This window comes from Zingiber officinale, chromosome 9A (assembly GCF_018446385.1).
Source record: "Zingiber officinale cultivar Zhangliang chromosome 9A, Zo_v1.1, whole genome shotgun sequence".
Classification (NCBI taxonomy): domain Eukaryota; kingdom Viridiplantae; phylum Streptophyta; class Magnoliopsida; order Zingiberales; family Zingiberaceae; genus Zingiber; species Zingiber officinale.
The window spans coordinates 70,929,898-70,950,550 of record NC_056002.1 but is presented as its reverse complement, the minus strand read 5'-3'; the positions used below and the strand labels follow the sequence as shown (position 1 = coordinate 70,950,550).

At 32.9% G+C, this 20,653-nt stretch overlaps 1 protein-coding gene across 1 annotated transcript in view; it reads left to right on the top strand.

Annotated features, from left to right (window-relative positions):
- LOC122019262 (exportin-4-like) overlaps nt 1-20,653 on the top strand; it is a 41,349-nt gene that overhangs the window by 18,514 nt on the left and 2,182 nt on the right. The window contains exons 10-18 of the mRNA XM_042576751.1: nt 6,355-6,466; nt 6,537-6,623; nt 6,724-6,862; nt 7,136-7,223; nt 7,597-7,659; nt 7,814-7,923; nt 9,019-9,123; nt 10,965-11,038; nt 19,112-19,187. Coding sequence (XP_042432685.1) covers nt 6,355-6,466; nt 6,537-6,623; nt 6,724-6,862; nt 7,136-7,223; nt 7,597-7,659; nt 7,814-7,923; nt 9,019-9,123; nt 10,965-11,038; nt 19,112-19,187 — 854 coding nt within the window. The remainder of the gene's footprint in view (nt 1-6,354; nt 6,467-6,536; nt 6,624-6,723; nt 6,863-7,135; nt 7,224-7,596; nt 7,660-7,813; nt 7,924-9,018; nt 9,124-10,964; nt 11,039-19,111; nt 19,188-20,653) is intronic.

Sequence of the window (20,653 nt, the reverse complement as noted above, 5' to 3'; positions counted from 1 at the left end):
TACATAACATGCGTGAAATTATCCTTTTGGATGATTGAAATCAAAATTGGTCATATGACAAAACTTATGTTGTTCATGGTTGTTGAAACTAATGTTATTATTGAGATCAAATGGTGTAAAATCTAAGCAATAGCTATATCAAATCAAAAGGACAAGTGAAATTGAAATTATTGGGAAAAATAAACAAAATATTAAATAATTTGATATGAAAGACCACAAATGATTGTCAACCATAATAAAAATATATATTATCTCTAATGAAATATCATAATGAATTAATTAATTAATGGATAAAAGGGCAGTCCGGTGTACGAAGCTCCCGCCATGCGGGGTCTCGGGAAAGGATCCATTGTACGCAGCTTTACTTGTTTTTTGCAAGAGGTTGTTTCTAGGATTCAAACCCGTGACCTTTTGGTCACATGACAACAACTTTACCACTGCGCCAAGGCTCCCCTTCAATTAATTAATGGATAGTAAAATTAATTAATTAGATTAGTCATATATTTAGTGATTTCATATTATTGTTATTATTAGTTTAATAATATCATATTAGTTTTGGTATTAATTAATAACAAATATTCTGAAAATATCAAATATTATATAATAAAACTAAATGTATATGTTTTATATTAGATATTATATAAATATGCTATTACACTTAAATATAGTTATTAAATAATGTTAGATATTAATATGTTATTTACTAAATAAATTATTTATAATATTCTATATAATATTTAATTGGAAAAGAGGATTTAAAGCATTATTGATATCATAAAACTAAATGTATATGTTCTATATTGGAAATTATATAAATATGCTATTACACATTGATACATAGTTATTAAATAATGTTAGATATTAATATATTATTTACTAAAATAAATTATTTATAATATTCTATATTATTAGGTTTAATTGAAAAAGAGGAATTAAAACGGTATTGATCCAGAATGGTGCTATATTCTCCCTTGATTAATAATGTCAGTTCTTGAAAAACATTGAAAAAAATGGATGAGATGCTTGTTCTAATTATTAGATCAATGTAATGGCAATTTATTTCAATGATCTCCCAACAAATTTTAGTTTATGATGAGTGAGGGATTTAAGCTAGAGTTCATGAGTACAACAGTTACCATCTCATTTGCTTGTTTGCTTTCGCTAGGATTCAAGCTAATATAAAAAAGAGTTTGATAGATTGGTCGAATTTGTCAAAATAAATTGTTCGACAACATTTCAATATTTTCTAGTGGAGTTAAGACATTTCTAGGTAATTTCTTTGAAGTTCTACTTTCTCTAAACTGTGTATGTCTACTTGTATAAAACAATCAATTTGTCATGAAAGACTAGATCAACCTTTGCCAATGTTGATTCAACTTGGGAAATCTGTATCTGAATCAATTGAGTTTAACTATGCTTCTGCTTGCTGCTCAATACTAACCATGTGTCACCCTTTTAGGCATTCATTTTGGCTTGTATCGAACAAGACAAACTTTAATGGAGGTTAAAAAGGGCAAGTGAGCTACTAAGGGGGTGCTTGGTATACATTTGGCAATGGGAATGGTAATGGGTTTTGATTGAGGGGTTACTGACAATGGGAATGATTGCTAGATTGATGGTGCATGGTATAGATATTGGAATGAGTATTATTCCCATTAATGTTGCTTGGTTTGACTTAAATTATGGAATGTGAATCAGTCAAAATTCTCATTTTATCCTTATAAGTACAATGCAAAAAGAATCACACAGAGTCATGGACAGAACCATATTATTAAAAAAATGCAACATGGTGACTATTTCTCCTTCATCCGAACGTACAAAAGACATAATAGAACACAACAATTATCTCTAAAATAAACCATCTTCGCATATTAACTTGTACACAACAATTCTATCAATGGTTTTGCATAATTAAAATATCTACCATAATATCAACGGTACACACAATAATCATCTATTGTTGTGTTCGCTACGTAAGATAATATTGCCCTATCCTCCTGTCAATGACCCTATTAATAAACAAAAGTGGGAGAAGCAAAATGTATTCATCAAATCCAACATCATCACAAGCATACTATTATAAGAGCACAAAATCTTCAACTTTAGAGGGATCCAAATTGAACAATAACTCAACCTTCACATAATCTTCACAAATTGCTTGAGAAGCCTTATACTTGTTCTTACCAACGAACCCATTCTTATACAACATTTCAAGAACTTGTGATATTTTTGAGGATTTACCTTGAACCCAAGATGACATTGACTCAAGGTGTGAGCTAACAGTTTGCATAAATCCCTCAACCAGATCACTGAGTAACTTGAAGTCAGAATCAACATTTTGCACAGCTGAAGTCTTTGCCTTCTTCGAAGCTTTTTAAACTTTGTCAGCGGATGATTTCTTTTTCTCCTTAGAGTGAGATGCACTTAATGTAACAAAAGGTTGTTGATTTGGCATCGAATCAACTTCAACTTCTTTATATGGTCAACTCAGCATCCACATCAATGATATTTTGTGCAACCATCATAGGATATTCCGTAACAAGGCCTGTTGCTTTGTCATTGCCATATACCATCTCTAACTTCGAAAAATACGAGAATGATATATTATAGAGACTTTTTGCATCATTGTGATTTTATTCGAAAGAAGAACATAACAATCAATTTAATAAAGTCAAGGAACTCGCGGCCATACACACCTATCATTAAGAGTGTAACATATCCATAAACAACATTATAATTTGGAAAAAAACCCAATAATGACTAATACACATATTTTAATCCATTCAAGATACCATGTTTCTTCACAAGCTATCTTCTTTTCACATCATTCCAAGTACAACTACTTTGCCTGCACATTTCATTGATAGCGTGAAATTTCCTCTTTAAGATTTTGATTCTAGATTCAATGTGACCGACATATTTTGTGAAAGTTGGCAACTTTTGGATCGTAATTATCGTAATCCTTTTTATCTTATCCATGTAGTTGTTCTTGAACCCTCTTCCATCTATTTTCCAAAGATGATTGGTTGCCATATCTTGCAAACATGTTATTAATGCCCAACTCTCCTCTTCCGTCCATAAAACTTTGTTTTTACCTATTCCTCGTGCTGCATTCTTTAACATAGATTCCTTAGGATTACTCTCCATCCTACCATCCAGGCCATATCAAAGTCACAAGAAGCATAACAATGGAATTACAAGAATATTAAATCAGGTTGAAAGAAAGTTAATGACACATAAAACATCAAACATATTAGGGTGAAAATAATAGGAGTACACCAAAGGTTTTCACAAAGTTGCATAGAAAACAGAACAAACATCACAATAATAAAAGTCATTTCATATCAAATACTTCATTTTCCCAATTGTTAAACATTTAGAGTGCTAAATTATTCCTAAATGCAATCCACTGGTATGTTGGGGCAATTGTCCATATGTAATCCGTTTTAGTCTCATGATCACTGTCATCTTCACTTTGTTCATCTTCATCACGGATACACTCCTCAGGATCATGACTCATGAATTTACGGATCAAGTTATAAAGCAAACAATAAGCAATGATAATACGAACTTAGGTTTGCATTGGAAAAAATGAAGATTTTGCAATGACCCTTTAATAATCCAAAACACTTCTCAATAACATTCCTAGCTCTAGAGTGCTCCATGTTAAAATATTCTTCGACTATCTCGGGACGACGATCTTCCCATTCATTAAGGTGATACCTATGCCCACAATAAGATGTCAGAAATCCATCTGAGTTGCAATATCCAACATTGACCAAATAATAACAGCCTAAACTAAGGACACTAGTTAAATTAATAAATGCAAGTATTCTATAAATTTGAAACTCCGTCATAATTCCAACTTCAAAGTAAAAAATATTTATTATTTACTTTAGGGACTTTAAGACTAGATGCTTTATTGATGGCATCACGAAGTACCCGACCATTATGGGCAGAACCTTCCCACCCAAGTAACATATATGAATTGCATTTGTGGGCAACACACTCCCAACACATTTGTTGCAATCCCCCTCTTTCTTGTGCGATAATGTTGTTTTTCTTCTTTAGGGGTGTCACTTCGTTTAAAGCACCTAAACAACCCTATAATAATTTTTAATTATAATAATTAGAGGTAATTATTAGAATTATAGTTTGAAATAAAAAATACAATTAAACTAAAAAATTATAGGTGATTGAAAAATTCTTACCTTAAATGGTTTCCATCTATCTTCTTCACTGTCATCGCGCACCGGTTCAAGTTTCTTGAGCAATATGTTGTGCAGTTGTAAAATTGGTCGAAGACATTGATTGAAATGATGACTCACTGTCTCCTAACTTCGTTTAAAAAGGGGGCTCGCCATTCGATTTTTTTTATGATATGCCAACACGTAGATAAATAAGGTCACAATTTCATCAATGGTGACATTTTTTGTGGCTTTTAAACCTCCAACATCTTGTATGATATCACACAATATCCTGAATGTACTCCTATCCATTCGAAGTTCACTAATAATACTTATTTCATCGCTCTCTTTTGTAAGGCTGAACATCCATTCCACATGCGCAATCCGTTTGCCCTCCCTACTTTTTATTTGACGAGTCCTACTTCGACGATATGCAAGTATTGTAATTTGATAAAGTACGACAACCAAACAAACCATGAGCATTCCATACATATTCCATAAAATGCACATTAATCTACAACTTCTATAGTTAAACGGTGGTCGTGCCATGTTTATTTACATCATATAACAACCGATGTCACCAATAATAAATCAGAACCAAAACCATACAAAACAATCATTCTCTATAACCATCGTCTTCATATCAAACATATTCATCTTACAATTATCCAAAATTAAACCCAACACAGGCAAGCAGAGAGAGCAGAAGTCATTCACTAAGGAAAAACCATAATTCCAAAAGACCATTCATAGCATCTGATATCACATAAACGTTGAACAAAAATTAATAGATCAACTCATAGGTGAAAAAATAAATAGATCAACTCACAGCCATGCTTAAAATAATAAAACATTATTTAGCACCAAAAAAATATAAACACCATACACGGCCTAAAGGAATTTCCGGCAAAAAGTTCCCCTCTTCACAAACACTATCATTACTAGATTTTCGACTGGAGTTCTTGTATGAATTCTTCATATAACAGATTCTTCAAACCCTAAATTCTCCTCTTTAACAATCTTGGTTTGTCCCAAAATCAAAAGTCCCTCCTTTCGATGGCAGCTTCTGTTCAGACAAATCTGGGATGGGATGTGAGGATAAGGAAGGAGGAGAATAAAGTAGGAGAAAGGAAGAAAAATAAGAAGAGGAGGAAGAGAAGGGGAAGGGAGTGGAGGAGCTCGGAAAGCCGAGAAGAAGGGGGGAGAAGAGGGGGGGGGGGCGGCCGAGAGGAAGAGAAGAAAGGGAGGAGAAGAGAAAAAGGAGGAGAAGAATGGGGAGGAAGAGGCGTAGGCGGGTGGGGAAGAAGAGGGGCAGAGAAAAAAAGGAAAAGAGAAGAAAAGGAAGGAGGCGGGGGTTGGGCTGTCCAAAAAAAAAGGGGCAGGAATGAGTTTAGTGATAATCTAGGGGGGTGGGTGGGTTATGAAATTAGGGGTATCAAACCCATATTTTGATTCCAATTCCCGTCTACCAGGCACTAGGAATGGGAATAAAACATATTTCATTCCCATTCCAGTCTCCTAAACCCGCCTACCAAGCACCCCCTAAGTATTCTTCTTTTATACTTCTTCCTCGTTTGTTATTCTTGTGCTATTCTTCTCATCATCCTTGTCTGCTTGATCTTCAATTAGATTTCACTATCTTGTTGCACAACGATGACCAGGTGATTGTTACTCATGTAGTCCACCACCTCAAACTTGTTTGTTTGCGGATGATGGTGGGATTCTCTTATTCGCACAATCACACATGAACCAATATCAACTGGTTTCAAACTAGGTTTACATAGTTCAACTTGTGCTCACTTCTGGTTGTTGTATGGCTCAACATGGATATAGCTCATTTTGTCTAGTGACTGAAACTAGTAGTTGACCTAATGTTTAACTCTTGGTTACTATGTGATCTTTACTGTCAGTTTGTCCGTTGTAATATTGAATTGTGAACAAATGGTTTCATTATGATTCGTAACATATACAATAGCTTGTTTTCCTTCTTACACTTACAAATGTTGCATTCCTACCTTATTAATCTTACCGCAGATGATTTCTAAGAATCCTTATGGGTAAATCCTCATCTCAGGAATTGACCATGTTTGATCCTTTCATGTATTTGTTAAGGCATTTCCCCCCCTTTTTTTTTTCTGAACTCTAATGTATTTTTTTTTTATATTAGACAATGGGGAAACACATATTAAGCACCTAGTGCAGATTCTGTCAGCTGTTATTGATTGGATTGAGCCGCCTAACATAGTCTCAGGAGCATTACGTGGGGGGCGAAGTGAAAGGTCCTTAGCTTTCTTATTTTACTGAATGAGCTTGCAACCATTGTCTAACATATATAATTGCACTATGCAGTGAGATGATTGATGGTTTTCATGTATTACTTTCCATGGCAACCATGACTACAACTGTGCTTTTTGATAATCTTCTTAGGTCTTTAAGGTCAGTTGTTGCAACCTTTTATCTGTATTATCTGGAGTCATTGCATATAGACTTGTCTATTTAATGTAGCTGCATCTAAGATATCTTTATTTATTTGCAGACCTTTTGGTACAATTCAATTATTGTCTGCCTTGACTAGTGAAATTGTTAAAACTCATGTGAGAAGAACTGATGATGATCAAACATGGACATCAGAGGCTCTTGATATTCTCTTGGAGATATGGACCCTCATTCTTGGGGTAATTACTAAATTTTAATTTTTAATACCTGATTTATGCTTCATTAGATATTGTTATAGCTATATAGCGTATGGATCTTCCTATTTACTGCTTGCTGTAAATTTTTCGATGCTAATTAATTGTTGCATGTGTACTGTATTATTATTCAAAGAAATGACCATTTTTTGTTCTTTGGAAAAGCTTGGTGAAGTTTCTTTCTTGAAATGCAGTTAATGTCTTTTTGATGTTTTTTCTTGATCCATCTGGTATTCATCCATATTTTAACTTATGCAGAGAAATGACAATGAAAGAAAAGTTTCACCTGAAAACATATCATCATTATCGAATTTATTCAAAGCTATTGTGGAGTCACATCTTAATGGTATGGCCTTTTTGGACTACTGCAACTCATTTGGTTGTGTCCTCCATTGAACTCTATTCAAAACTAAATATCTCTTAAATTACCTCTAGTTGCACTATATTAATTAGGTTTTGTTTCCCTCCCTCAGTCCTGCTAACCCCTTTCAACTCATTGATGCAATTTACTTGATTATAGAATTTATTTATTGATTGTCTATGAACATATCCATAGCATTTATTCTCTTTTGGAATTGCACATAATTGCTTCTAGATAGTATGATACTATTATAGATTTTATCTTTTTTACTAACCATAATCCATCTTAACATTACTATTTTGTTAGTGCACATCCTCATCTTCCAGTCTAAACTTGCTTCTTGATTTTCATGGTAAAGCTGCTGCCCAATCTGCATTTGAAGATGATAGTGATGCTGAGTATTTTCATGTCTCTGTATCAAGTAGGTGTTTTACACTATTTAAATATGCACAAATTTATACATTAGTAAAGTCATCGCATTTAATTTTTAGCATAGCTTTAAGTTTCCTTTTTCACAATATTTTGTTAATTATAATTCATTTTTCTTTATCATATGTCATATTGTCCATTTGCAGAACGAGATGAAACTTTGTATGCATATGCTCTTATTGCACGAGCTGCAGTTGAAACCAATATTTCCTTTCTTATGAAACTGTTTTCAGAACGTTGTGCTCTTCTCAGTCAGGTTGTCTCTTTTCCTAAACAATTCAATGTTTCCTTTCTTATAAACCAAGTACCATTCAAGGCTTGAAATGTTGTTTTGAGCCAGTGTTTCAGTCTCTTGCTGGAACCAGGCTGATTTATGCTTTGACGGAGATGCAATGCCAGAGGCATCAAGGAGGAGAAGGAAGGGAAGAGGAGGAAAAGCGGAGAAGAGAAGGAAGCCAATTACCTTCAAAACCCTAGCCTTCACCATTCGGGGAGGAATGAGAACTTGCATTCATGGATGACGAATGAGGAGGCATGTTTGGGAAGGATTCAGAAGTTGTTGAGGAACGAAAAATCTTTGTTGATTGTCTTTGTCATTCTAGAGGAAGAAACCCTTCATCGGTTGTGGAGGAACGAAAACTCAATTTTTCTGATGAGGAATGAGAGAAATCCGTTCAGAAAAGATTTGTGGTTGTTGAGGAACAAGACTTCTTAATTACTTTCCTTTGCCACTTGCCTTTGTCCTTATCATGAATCTACTAGTATACACAAAGAGTAACTTAACTAATACATATGACAACCTGTACCATCTATCACAACAAGCATATGAGACCTCTATAAGGGCAACATCATAGGTCCATATACATATCTTTGATCCTAACACTAAATTCAAAGAAAGAAAAAAAATATCATGCTGACAATTAATTAAAGAGAGTAAAGAATCCACCAGATCGAAGATAGGAAGGTCCTCCTGACCTCCCATCTCTAAGACAACCCTAGACACCTCCAAATTTGATCTAACTTCTAAACCATAGTAAGGGTAGGGTTCAATTGATTGACAAGCCTTCCCTAACCTTGTACTATTGTTGATTTTTGGTGTTATCATACTAATTAGTAATGTCTAACATTATAATATTGTTGATTTTGTTATAGTTCTTTATGTGCCGTTTAACTATGGTTGAGCTTCTCTGCTTTTGTTGGTTATGGATAACCTTGTAAAAAGCTTTGTTTCATGCTTTCAATATTAATTATTTTAGTTGGTGTAGTTATAATGCTTTCAAAATTTTTAACTTTGAATTTGTATGAACATAACTTTTTGTGTTGCTAATTTGTTGTTAGATTTTGATGACAGAATAATGAAAGTTGTGATCCTACACAAACCTTAGAAGAACTCTACTGGCTTCTATTGATTACTGGTCACGTGCTCACTGATTCAGGTGATGGAGAAACAGTAATGGTAAACTTCCTTCTCATTCAATTCTTTATCCTCACCGCCATGTATGGTTTGAATTTTAGTTATGCAACCAGTATTTCCATGTATATTTTTCTGGTTCTTTACCATCTTTGGGGTGGAATGAGATGAGAGTGCTGTGATTGTTGTTCTGAGCCATGTCGCCTTGTTTGAAGTCCTAGTAACAATATTAGTGGAAGAAACTGGAGAAGATGGTAACATGAATAGAAGAAGAAATAGGTGTTACTTGGAAGAAGAACCTCCATCTTGGTGTTCAATTTTGGAACAAGCTTCTTTCTTATGTTGGGCCTTAACAATTACAGCAGCAGAAGAATAAGAAGCTTCCGTATGTTGAGCGGTAGCTTCTTCGGATGCAGAACAGTGGAAGAAGCTTTTCGGGATCTGTGTAAAGTACAGAATGGGAGAGGAATATGGAGTTTGTGTCTCAATGTGGTATGCAGGAGAAAATGCTGGCAGAATAAGGTTTGCTTTGAGAAGAATGGGTTTTCTGCTGGGTTCCTTGTCTGACATTTACATTCTCGCAGTTTAGCCTGTGGAACAGCCATGGTTCACACCTGATGGCTTTTTAAACTGTGCATACGAGTGGGGAATATTAGGAATACGAAATCATGAGCTAGTTTTGTTCCTGACATTTTGAACTTTTGCTAAACAAATGGTCAACTAGTCTTTCCACAGATTACTATCCTCTTATTCTGTTCAGTTATAGTTTCTGATTTATCAAATTTAGTAGTGAGCTAGATTTTAGAAAGCTGCATATCTATTTGTTCGTCACAAAATAGTGAATAGGGCATGCATATTTTAAAAATTGCATTAAAATGAAAATAATTTCTAAAACTTATATGAAAGTATTAACTATATTTGTGAATATAATTTAAATATCAATTATGACATTATTAAACTAAAAAGTCTATTAAAATATTGAAATATTTTACACAACACATATAATGGCACTCAACTATGTCCAAAATTATTCTTGCAAATGCCTCTGTTTTTTTTAATAATTAAATAACTTCAAATTGTAATTTTTCTCAATTGTACTAACGTACTTATTCAAGTAAACATAAAATAGATCAACCATCTTCTTATGCTGTGTCCTACATTGCTCAATCTTGGTCACAAGTATCCATGTGAGTGTGGATCATGTGTCTGACTCAACTATTTTTAAAATGATTTTACATGTGATCAATAAAAATATCAAGTGGCCATATGAAGTGATCTTGATGTTTGAGTGTTGACATGTGATATGGGTCTGAAAGAGATAGATAAAAAATCTAAGTATCAAAGAGGTTGTGTTTATGTGATGGGAGGAAGAGGGAAAAGAAAGGAAGAGGATTGGCAAGGTAGAGGGGAAAAAGAAGTGAGAGGGTAGGGATGTTTTACTTTTTTGACTTAAAAAATGAGGAAAAAAAAGAGAAATTGTGCTTTTCTTTTCCCCTATTTTTTGTTCTCACCAAAATAGTGAAAGGAAATAACTGCTTTTCCTCCATTTGATTTGAACTGCCTTCCTCTCGGGTAGACACAAAAATTATGGCAACATGATTGCATATGCATGTATGCTGCAGTGCAGTGAACCACTGCATAGGCAGATGCAGCCACTCGAAAACTCTACAACAATATTCCAAAGTTAAAAGATTGGAAGTAATATGCAGCCATTATGGATATAATGAAAATACTAAAACTGTAACACGAATGAAATGACTACAGCTCATGGCAAATGCAATAATTTTCAACACTTGGTGCAAGTTACTCAAAGTGGGGTGGATGGTTTATTAATGTCATAATCAATTTCTCAAGCCATATTTACTTTTTATCTGTGTGATGGTTAGATTCCAGAAGCAATACAAGACGGGTTTGCTGATGTATCAGATGAATCACAGCATCCAGTGGTTGTTTTTTCCTGGTATAGTTTCTTAACTTCAATTGATTTCATTTCAATTTTCCTGGTATATCAGGACAAATGCTAGGCCTATTTAAAGTAGGCTAAGAACTACCAACTACTTTAAGAACTGAATAAATATGAATTAGTCTAATTCTATTTACACATTTTAGCAGGTTGTATTACTGTGAATGTTGTGAGTTAAACTTTAGTTGCTCATGATCTGAAATCAATTACAGTATGAACTGTGCTATATCTTTCAGGTTGATGTTGAACCAATACGTGAATACCCAATTTTAGTCAGTGAATCTATGTATTAGGGGTGTTGATGCTGTTCAATATTTTCATAAGCTCCCAAGACCTCTCATTCAACACATTAATAATGCTTCAGAATCGAAACTCTCTCAAACTTATCTTCATGTTGCTTTTTAAGATTTGCAGTTTTTCGTTGAGATCAAGGATTAAAATCTCGATCTATGCCTAAGTTTTAGTGTCTGACACACTTATTAGCAGGTTGTGTAATTGTGGTAAGTTGAGTTAAACTTCAGCTAGATCATAATCTGAAATCATTTACAGTACCATACATACTGGGCTATATCTATCAGATTGATGCCAAACCAGTAGGTGACTATTTTTGTCTGCATTGATATAGTATGTGTATTTGTGTTGTTGTGTGCTTATATATTCAAAATTGTCTTCATCTTTATTCCTAAGATTTGCAGTTTTTCATTGTTTCGTTGGATGAAAGCTTCAGAGTGTTGATCATTTATGGAAACACATTAAGCAAATGAATCTGCCTTTTAATTTGTAATTGCAAGTTTGCAGCCCCTAATGTCATGTCGCCGAGTATGCAAGAAAACCTAATACAGTAGAATGATTTGTTTGGAGGGATTTGGATTTGTGGTGTCATGTTGGGTGGTGGACTAGAAGATGAATTTCTAGATGCAGGCCTTGGTGGGTGAGAAGTTGAGGATGTTCAAGATTACCCTGAGCTCATTTAGAAACTGTATGAAGACAATGAAGTGGGCCATCATTATTAAGATAATGAAAAATAATGATCATGATGGAAGTGCCATGCATTTGAATAAAATCATAATATGATTAACCTAATTATAAAAACACCTAAAAATTAGTCACAGAAAAAAATCCATTGAAGATCAAAGAGGTTTCGAACAAAATAACAACAACCAAGCCTTATCTCATTAGGTGGAGTGGGCTATATGAATACTTTTACACCATTGAATTCTATCCCCTACTATACCATTATCTATTTTCAAATAAATTTTATTCTATTTTATCTTGTTGATCAAGTCTTTTTTGATTTTTCTCTTCTTCGTTTAATGTGCATATTTGTTATAGTTTCACATTGCCTAAGTAGAACATTTATTGGTCATCCAAATACATATCTGTACCATCTTAAACGTGTCTCCCAAAGTTTTTCCTCAATAGGTGCTAACATTCTCATTTATTATCCACCTATCCTTGTATTTTTACACACCCACCATGGCATCCTCATATCTGTGACTTTCATCTTCTGTTCTTGTGCTCGAGTTGTACCACAACATTCAACTCCGTATAATATAGCAGGTCTAACCGTCGTTTTGTAGAGTTTTAGATGTACTTTACGATCATAAAGAACACCTCATACTTTCTTCCATTTCAACACCCTGCTTGTATTCTATATAAGTCATCTTTTTCACCCCTCAATCCTTTTGCAAAAATGATCCTAAATACTTACAAAACTCTTAGTTACATATAACTCTTCATCTTCAATCATAATAATTGCTTTAGTAAAACACAGACATATTATATATGAATCTATTAATCTATTGCGCTAATGCTACGTGTTGTAGGTGCCATAGAAACATTTCGACAAGGTCTCTTATATATCCATAAGAACTTAGGCATAGTATTAACTGGGCAAGTGCTCTCACACCCTATATTGGATTAGAACAAATTTTATAAGAATAATGATCATCATAGATTTGGAACATGAATCGAAAGCATGCTCACTAGCAAAACAATTGAGGTAGTAGATATAAGGAATAAAAGTTAATATTTTATGCTTACAGAGACAAATGGATAGGGGAGAAGACAAAGATAATATAAACTCGGATTTTAAGTTATGGTACAAGAAAAAGTAAAATGAGAAATAGAGATGAGATTATAGCTCTTAAATAATGGTATCAAAAGAAACTATTAGTGTAATTAATATATATGCACCTTAACTATAATTAGATGAAGAGACAATATATGTTTTGGGAAGACTTAGATGAGGTATTATAAAAAAATTTGACAAACGAAATTATTTTAATAAGAGATCTAAATTGACATGTAAGAGTTAAAAATAAGGAATATAATAAGGTGCATGGGGTTATGATTTTGGAACAAGAAATGAAGAATGAAAAGTTATACTGGATTTCTCATAGAATATGAACTTATAATTGATTCAAGAAGAGAGAAGACTATCTAGTTATATTCAAAAGTGGGAACAATAAGTTACAAATTAACTTTCTTATATTTAGAAAGAGTGATAAAATTTTTTATAAAGATTGTAAGATCATCCTTGGAGAAAATTTAGCAACTAAACATATGTTAGTGTTAGATACACACCTCAAGTATAGTATCAGTAGGAGAAAAATGTGCATAACTCTTAAGATCAAGTGGTAGAAGTTAAAAGACAAGAAGCAAAACATCTTTACGGAAAGGGTAAGAGCACAAGTATTAAGAGAAATATATGACGATTTGAATATGACATAGGATAAGATAACATCAAATTCAAAAATAGGGCAAAAAGTGTACTTGGTGAGTTAAGAGGACAAACATCACTAAATAAAGAATTTTGATGTTGTAATGAGGAAGTACACAAGAAAGTTGTAAGAACAAAATAAAAACTTTAAAAGTTATGCAATAACTAAGAAAGAGGTCAAGAAAGCTGGGAGTGGAGCTAAGGATGAAAATTTTGAACGATTGTATCGACAACTTGATTAAAAAAAAGGAGAAAGAGATATTTATGGAATAACTAAATCAAAAGAGAGGAAAACAAGGATCCTATCCCAATAAGATGCATTAAAGATGAATCTAATAAGGGTATTAGTGAAGGATGAGAAAATAAAAAAAGCGATGGAAAATGCATTTTCATCGACTTCATTATAGGCGTTAAATGAAATGCAAATAGAAAAATGGTTGAATTGAATGATATAATAGAGATATGAAAGTGCCTAGGGAAGAAGGGTATTGAATGACTTACGAAGTTATTCAACCTCATATTGAAAAAAAACAATCTGATAGGGTCAAATACTTAAGCCCCACAAAATTGTACGAATTATAAGGGTATTAAGCTTATAAGTCATAGCATGAAGCTTTATGAAAGAGTGATGGGAAAAAAGATTAAGGAAACTAAGATAATCAAAAATCAATTTAGAGCCTGAAAGGTTGATAACAAAAACTATATGTCTTCTCCAACAATTGATTGAAAAGTATTGAAAAAAAAGACTTAGATATGGTATCCATTGACTTAGAAAAAAGCTTATGACAAAGTTCCGAGGGGATTATGCAGAGAATTTTCAAAAAGAAAGGTGTTAGTATAGTGTATATTGTAATAATTAAGAATATGTATGCAATGACAAGAGTAAAAACTCCAAACAGATTAATTGAAATATTTTCTACATCAAGGATCAACTTTAAGTCTATATCTTTTTATAGTCATGAATGAAATCACTGACACATTCAAGATATCTTACCATAGTGTATGCTGTTTGTCGATGATATTGTTTTGGTTGATAAGACAAGTAAAGGAGTAAATGCTAAATTTGAATTTTGGGGGAAACAATGAAAGTAAAAGATTTTAAGCTAAGACAAGACAAAACAAAATATATAGAATTTAGGTTAGCAGTATTTGACATTGCAAAATAATTGGTAAGATAGGAAATGATAAGTTACACGAGAGCTTTAAGTATCTAGGTTCGTATTTTGCAAAAAGATAGATGGATCGATAGAGATGTTTTATATAAGATACAAATAGGATGGTTGAAATTGAGGAAGGCGTTAGGTGTTCTTTGTGATTGTAAGATACCTTTAAAACTTAAAGGAAAATGGAAAACATTGTAGAACGACGGTTTTACTTGCTATGTTATATGAAGTTGTATGTTGAGCTATAAATCCAGCACAACAAAAAAGATGAGAGTCACATAGATAAAGATGTTAAAATGGATAAAGATGAGGATATAATAGGGGATCGGGCCAATTGATATAGGAGGATTTATATAACTAGTGGGATAAAAGCTTGGTTGTTAATATATTATAATTTAATTAGTTATCTAAAAAATTTAGAAAATAATTGAAACTACAAAAATTAAATAGGATAAAATTTGATATCTAAAGAAGTATTTTTTTTTAATGTTCTAGCCTTTATATTATGTAAATTAAAATAAGTATTTAAATCATATTGACACCATACGATATCCAAATTGTATTGATCTGATTAGAGATTGAAACTTCAGCACAACTCAATATTTTATACCTCATTAACATTATCTTTATGATATCTCAATAAACATTTTATGGTGGCCCAAGCAACATTCTTTGGATTAGATTTAGGTTTACTTGCAATAAGATACCTAAAACTACATGCTGTGAAATAATTTTGAATTCATATTTTTAGTTAATATGTTGCTATCTAATTTACTATTTATACCTATTGGAATTGAAATTTCCTTCATTTTCCATTCCAAATTTCTTTAATAGTTTCTTGGCATCCTTGGACTATACATAGATCTCTTCACTGCTCTACTTTATTTGTAGACTAAGAAAGAAAATTAGTTCACTTATAAGATTCCTATCATTCGAAAAGTGGTATGGTGTAAAAATTCAGAATGCTTATTTAAGTTTTTGTTATAAATCAAGATATTATCAAAATATACTATAACAAACTTCCTAATCTTGTTGATATGGTTCATTAATTTGATGAAATTACTAGGTAATTAACTAACACAAATGACATAACTAATCATTCATACAAACTATAGTTGGTCTCTCATGCATGTGAATTTGATGATAACTATACTTCAAATAAATTTTAGAGAAAATGCAAGAACAGTACAATTCATCATCTATCATATCGTCTAATCTAGGAATATGATGACAATAGTTTACCATAATCTTGTTGATAGTCTCTTTTATCAACTCTCCAACCTTGAAGTTTTTTGCTTCTTGTTGCTCCTATAGGATAACTGACAAGAAATTACTGCTCTTGGGGTGAAATCAATATGCTGTTCTATTCCCCTAAGTGATGGCAATCAATCAACAATCTTGTCAGAAAGAAAACATCTAATTCCTACAAATGATATTTAACAATACTAGACAAAGTAGGCTTTGTTGTATAAAAGTACAATCATTGCTCGTTGGGAATAAAAGATTCTTAATCTCTCTTTCTTTTATATAAAACCTATTACTCTCTCATTCTTTTTACTATTCCTCTTATCCTCACTCTTTTTTGTCTCACTCTCTTTTTTCCTTTGTATTCATTCTTCAACCTACCTAGTGGCATACCTAGTGAGATAAGACTTGATTATTATTGTCATCATTATTCTTTCTTGTCCCATAGTCATTTATTTTCGCAACACTAGACGAAGTAGGGTTAACATTTTAGCATTGAAATACGCTTTCTTGTATAAAAGTACAATAATTTTTTGTTGGGAATAAAAGACTCTTAATCTCTCTTTCTTTTACATAAAACCCTTCATTTTTCTCTTGCTCTTGAAACTTATCTTCTATTACTTTCTCATTCTTTTCAGTATTCCTCTTATCCTCACTCTTTCTTTTCTCACTCTCTTTTTCCTTTGTATTCTTTCTTCTCCTATAGTCATTTATTTTCACACTCTTTTTTTCTTTTCATTCTTTTTCCTCTTATAATCATTTCTTTTCTCACTCTAATATTTAATCCTCAATTTATTTTCATATACTTGCATAGGAGGTAATGGTACAAGAGTTACAACTTTTTTTTGCTTCACAAGAGAATACTTATTCTTGAACATATTTTCATCATGCATACCTTCCTATCAAACTTTTATGATTTGTCCAAAAGCAAATGACACACATGCATTAACACCACATCACAAAGTATCTCATGATATCTACAAATGGAAAATGAAACCAACATCTTAACTTCCCCACACTCATTCAACTATTGTAGTCGATAAGGTCTATGATATTTAGTAGTAGATTCAAACATTGTAGCTTATAGGGTGTAGGATGTTTAGTAGTAAGCAAACTTCACTTCAATCAAAATAGTGCTAGATGTACTAGTACAACATGTCCGTCTATGATCATACTAAATATCTTGTCTTTAATGTGATTGCGAGTGTGAAAGACCTCTCGCTGTTTTGTGTCTTCCTCCACTTGCACATTTAAAGCATGCCTAATGATAAGGGCTTCACCTTCAACTAGATACTCTTTATCACTTTTACCTTGAAATGGAGGAATTTTCATTTTGATATTTCCCAAGTTTATATAAATATAATTTTCCACCATTCCTCTAATCCTCTTTGACCACTGTCTTTAGCATGATTGAATTTGTCATTAGAAGCTTTATCATGATCACTATCCTTATCAACAAACTCATCATAGTTGTGTTGCTTAGCTAACCTCTGCATATTAGGAACCTCACCAGCTCACCAGCTCATTTCCTTTGCAATCTAGCAATGGTGACATCTTGTCCTTCCAATCTGTCTAGGATCAAATCAAATCTGATTTTCATATGCTCCTAGTGTTGTCTGAAAGTATGTTGTTCAATGGCTTCTCTTATTTTTGCTTCTTCACTTGTTGCCACTAGAGTAATCCTTTTCCACTCAACTCACTCTTGTTAGATCTTAAAGAACCAAGAACTCAAATCCAAAAACAATCCCTTTCAAAAGTTTAACTAACTTGAGGAAATTCCAAGTGTATTGAACCACGAGGGAGAGATAAATGGCAACAAGAAATGGAAATGAGCTGTGTATCTCAAGATAAACATAATGGAATTGAGTAAAACTAATTATTCAAGATAACTCAAGAATTAGACAAGAAAGAGAGAGAGAATAAAATGATGGAAGCAACACAAGTTATTCTATGATTTGGAAGCCATACATGCTATTCTTGAAGTTACACAAACTTTTTGTCACAAAATTTGATGAACTTTTTTTCACCAGTTTGAGGGGAAGCGTGGAAAAACATGATTTTATAATCACATATAGGATGAAATTTTCATAAATTATGGGATATGATAGTAGCTATTTTTTTTTTATAAAAATCTACATATTTTTTTGTTTAGATAAATTGTTTTTAGAAACATCATTTTTTTGGATTGTAGGATTTTAGGGATTTTATTAGAAAATTTTGTTATTATATAGAGATAAGGTATGTTATCAATCTGAAAGGGGTTAAGATCCATGTATTGGATGAGCTTTGAGTTAATGCAATTTTCAATGTGCGACACTCAATAATGAAAGACTTCCTCAATGTGTATAGCAAAAAAAGTTGATTATGTAAGCAATAAATATGGCTTGGTTCTTTTATGTTTATTTGAAATAATTTGTTTTAATTAAATTAAATTAATATCTACTTAAATATGTTTAGAGCTTTATGCAGTTAGAGATTGTTTTAGCCATTCTTGTACATTCATAATTGGATGTAATGCATTCAGTCATAAGCACATGCAATCTCCCACTCAAGCTTATGCAGTCTCCCACTCATAAGCTCATGAGATTGCATTCATGGCTTGGGTGAAGGCATTTCAAAACAATGCACATGAAAAATGAGCTATTTCTTATGTTAGGGGACCAATCCCAAGTGTGATCAATATATTACTTACAACATGAACCTGGCAATTGCTAGGCCAATCCTTGGTTGTAGAATTGATGCTATTCAGTTTGGTATAGTGTCTTCGACTAACATGTTCCTAGTAATTACTTCCTACTCACCAGTCATCTAGCTTATTCTACTGATTTATTTCTCTCGTACTGCATCACTATCGTGTGCTTGCTAACAGACATGCAATAAACTTATTCCTATTTGAATGTGCAAACTTTGATGTTTCATGTGTCTCTTTTTCATTTGCAGGTCAATATTAAGTTTTGCTAGGCAAAGTTTGGATTCAAAAATGAGAACAATGTATTTCAGTCCTCGACTCATGGAGGTAGGTGAGAAATTATTTTTAAATTCTGCCATGTGTCCTTGCCCAACAAAACTTTGAAGGTCTTGTACAACTTTTGTGTTTTTATTTCATATTTTATTTCTAGTCAGGCTATCTGCTACTAGGCTTACAAGTCATGGCTACTTTTTATCTGTTTTATGTTCCTTTTTCCCTTGTTTTCCAAGTTGATTGGGTTGTTTGACCTATAGCTACTGTCATTCTTGTTCATATTTTTCACTGGTCCTGCCATATATTTTGCATATATGTAAGCACTGTGATCATTTTTAATAGAGGTTGCAGAATCATTACTTGTATTGCGATTCAATGGTCATAGACACTAAAATTTATGCTTACCGAACTCTATTGGCAAAACTGGAATTGTATTTATGTTACAAAAACATAAAATCAAAACAAAATGAGCCTATGGTAAGATAGAACCAGTGGAGATTGTAAGAGAACAAAATTGATGTGAACCCATGGAGAAGGATGTCTCATGAACTCGCAACAAATTGAAGGAAGAAACAAAGAAAGTCTAAATCGATAAGATGGATGAAAAGAACCTCAACCCAATGCTTAAGAAAGCATGAACCTTGGTATAGGAGATGGAAGACGCCACAACTTTGGAATTTAGGTTGATAAGTCTTTGAATGCCACAAGGGATTGCCTTATAAGTTCTAGTCCAATGAAGTACCAACAAGTGAGAGCCTCACTATGTTTTAGATTGAAACAAGCCAAAAGTTACATGTGTGTGGCTGCTACCTCCTTTATTTATAACTATAGGGTGATCTAAAAGCCCTAAAAGGTCAAAAGGGAGCCCATTTAGAAAAGACCTATATAGACTACTTAGCTAGTTTGGCTTAAGTCATATTACAACCCAAATAAAAGTAGAAATTGAGCCTACATATCAAATTGTTCCTACTACATAGAAATTAGACTTAAGTGGCTCCCATCTAAGACTTGAATTAGGTTGACTAAGCCGCATTGTCAAATTTTTTTTAATTGTTGCTTGGCCTTAACATCTTCAATTAGCACATTAAGTGTTTTTTTTTCATCTTTTTAACCTTAGCTCTTGTAAGTGAGCCTCCATTGATGTATAATGTATCATCAAGAACATCTAGAGTAGATGCTCCTTTTCTTTCATGGCCTTAGCATGAGCCCCCATCTTTAGTTTGTTGGGTCGTAACTTGTTCCCATCTTTGACTCCATCAAAATGATGCTTAATATCATTACTTTTTTTTTGTTATATGTGCAAAGACAAAAATAATGAGGCTCAAACTCTAGGTGTTTGCTTCGTTCTTCACTAACAATTGTGAAAATAGGCTTGTTGGTACAAGAACTATTAGGTTTTATCCTTGCTATTATGGTAATTTAGTAATGCCACTCCATGAGGGGTTCTTTTTTTGAGGGAACAACTTGAGGTTTTTTTTTTTGAGGGAACTCAAGAAGATTGTATACCGATCATCAACTTT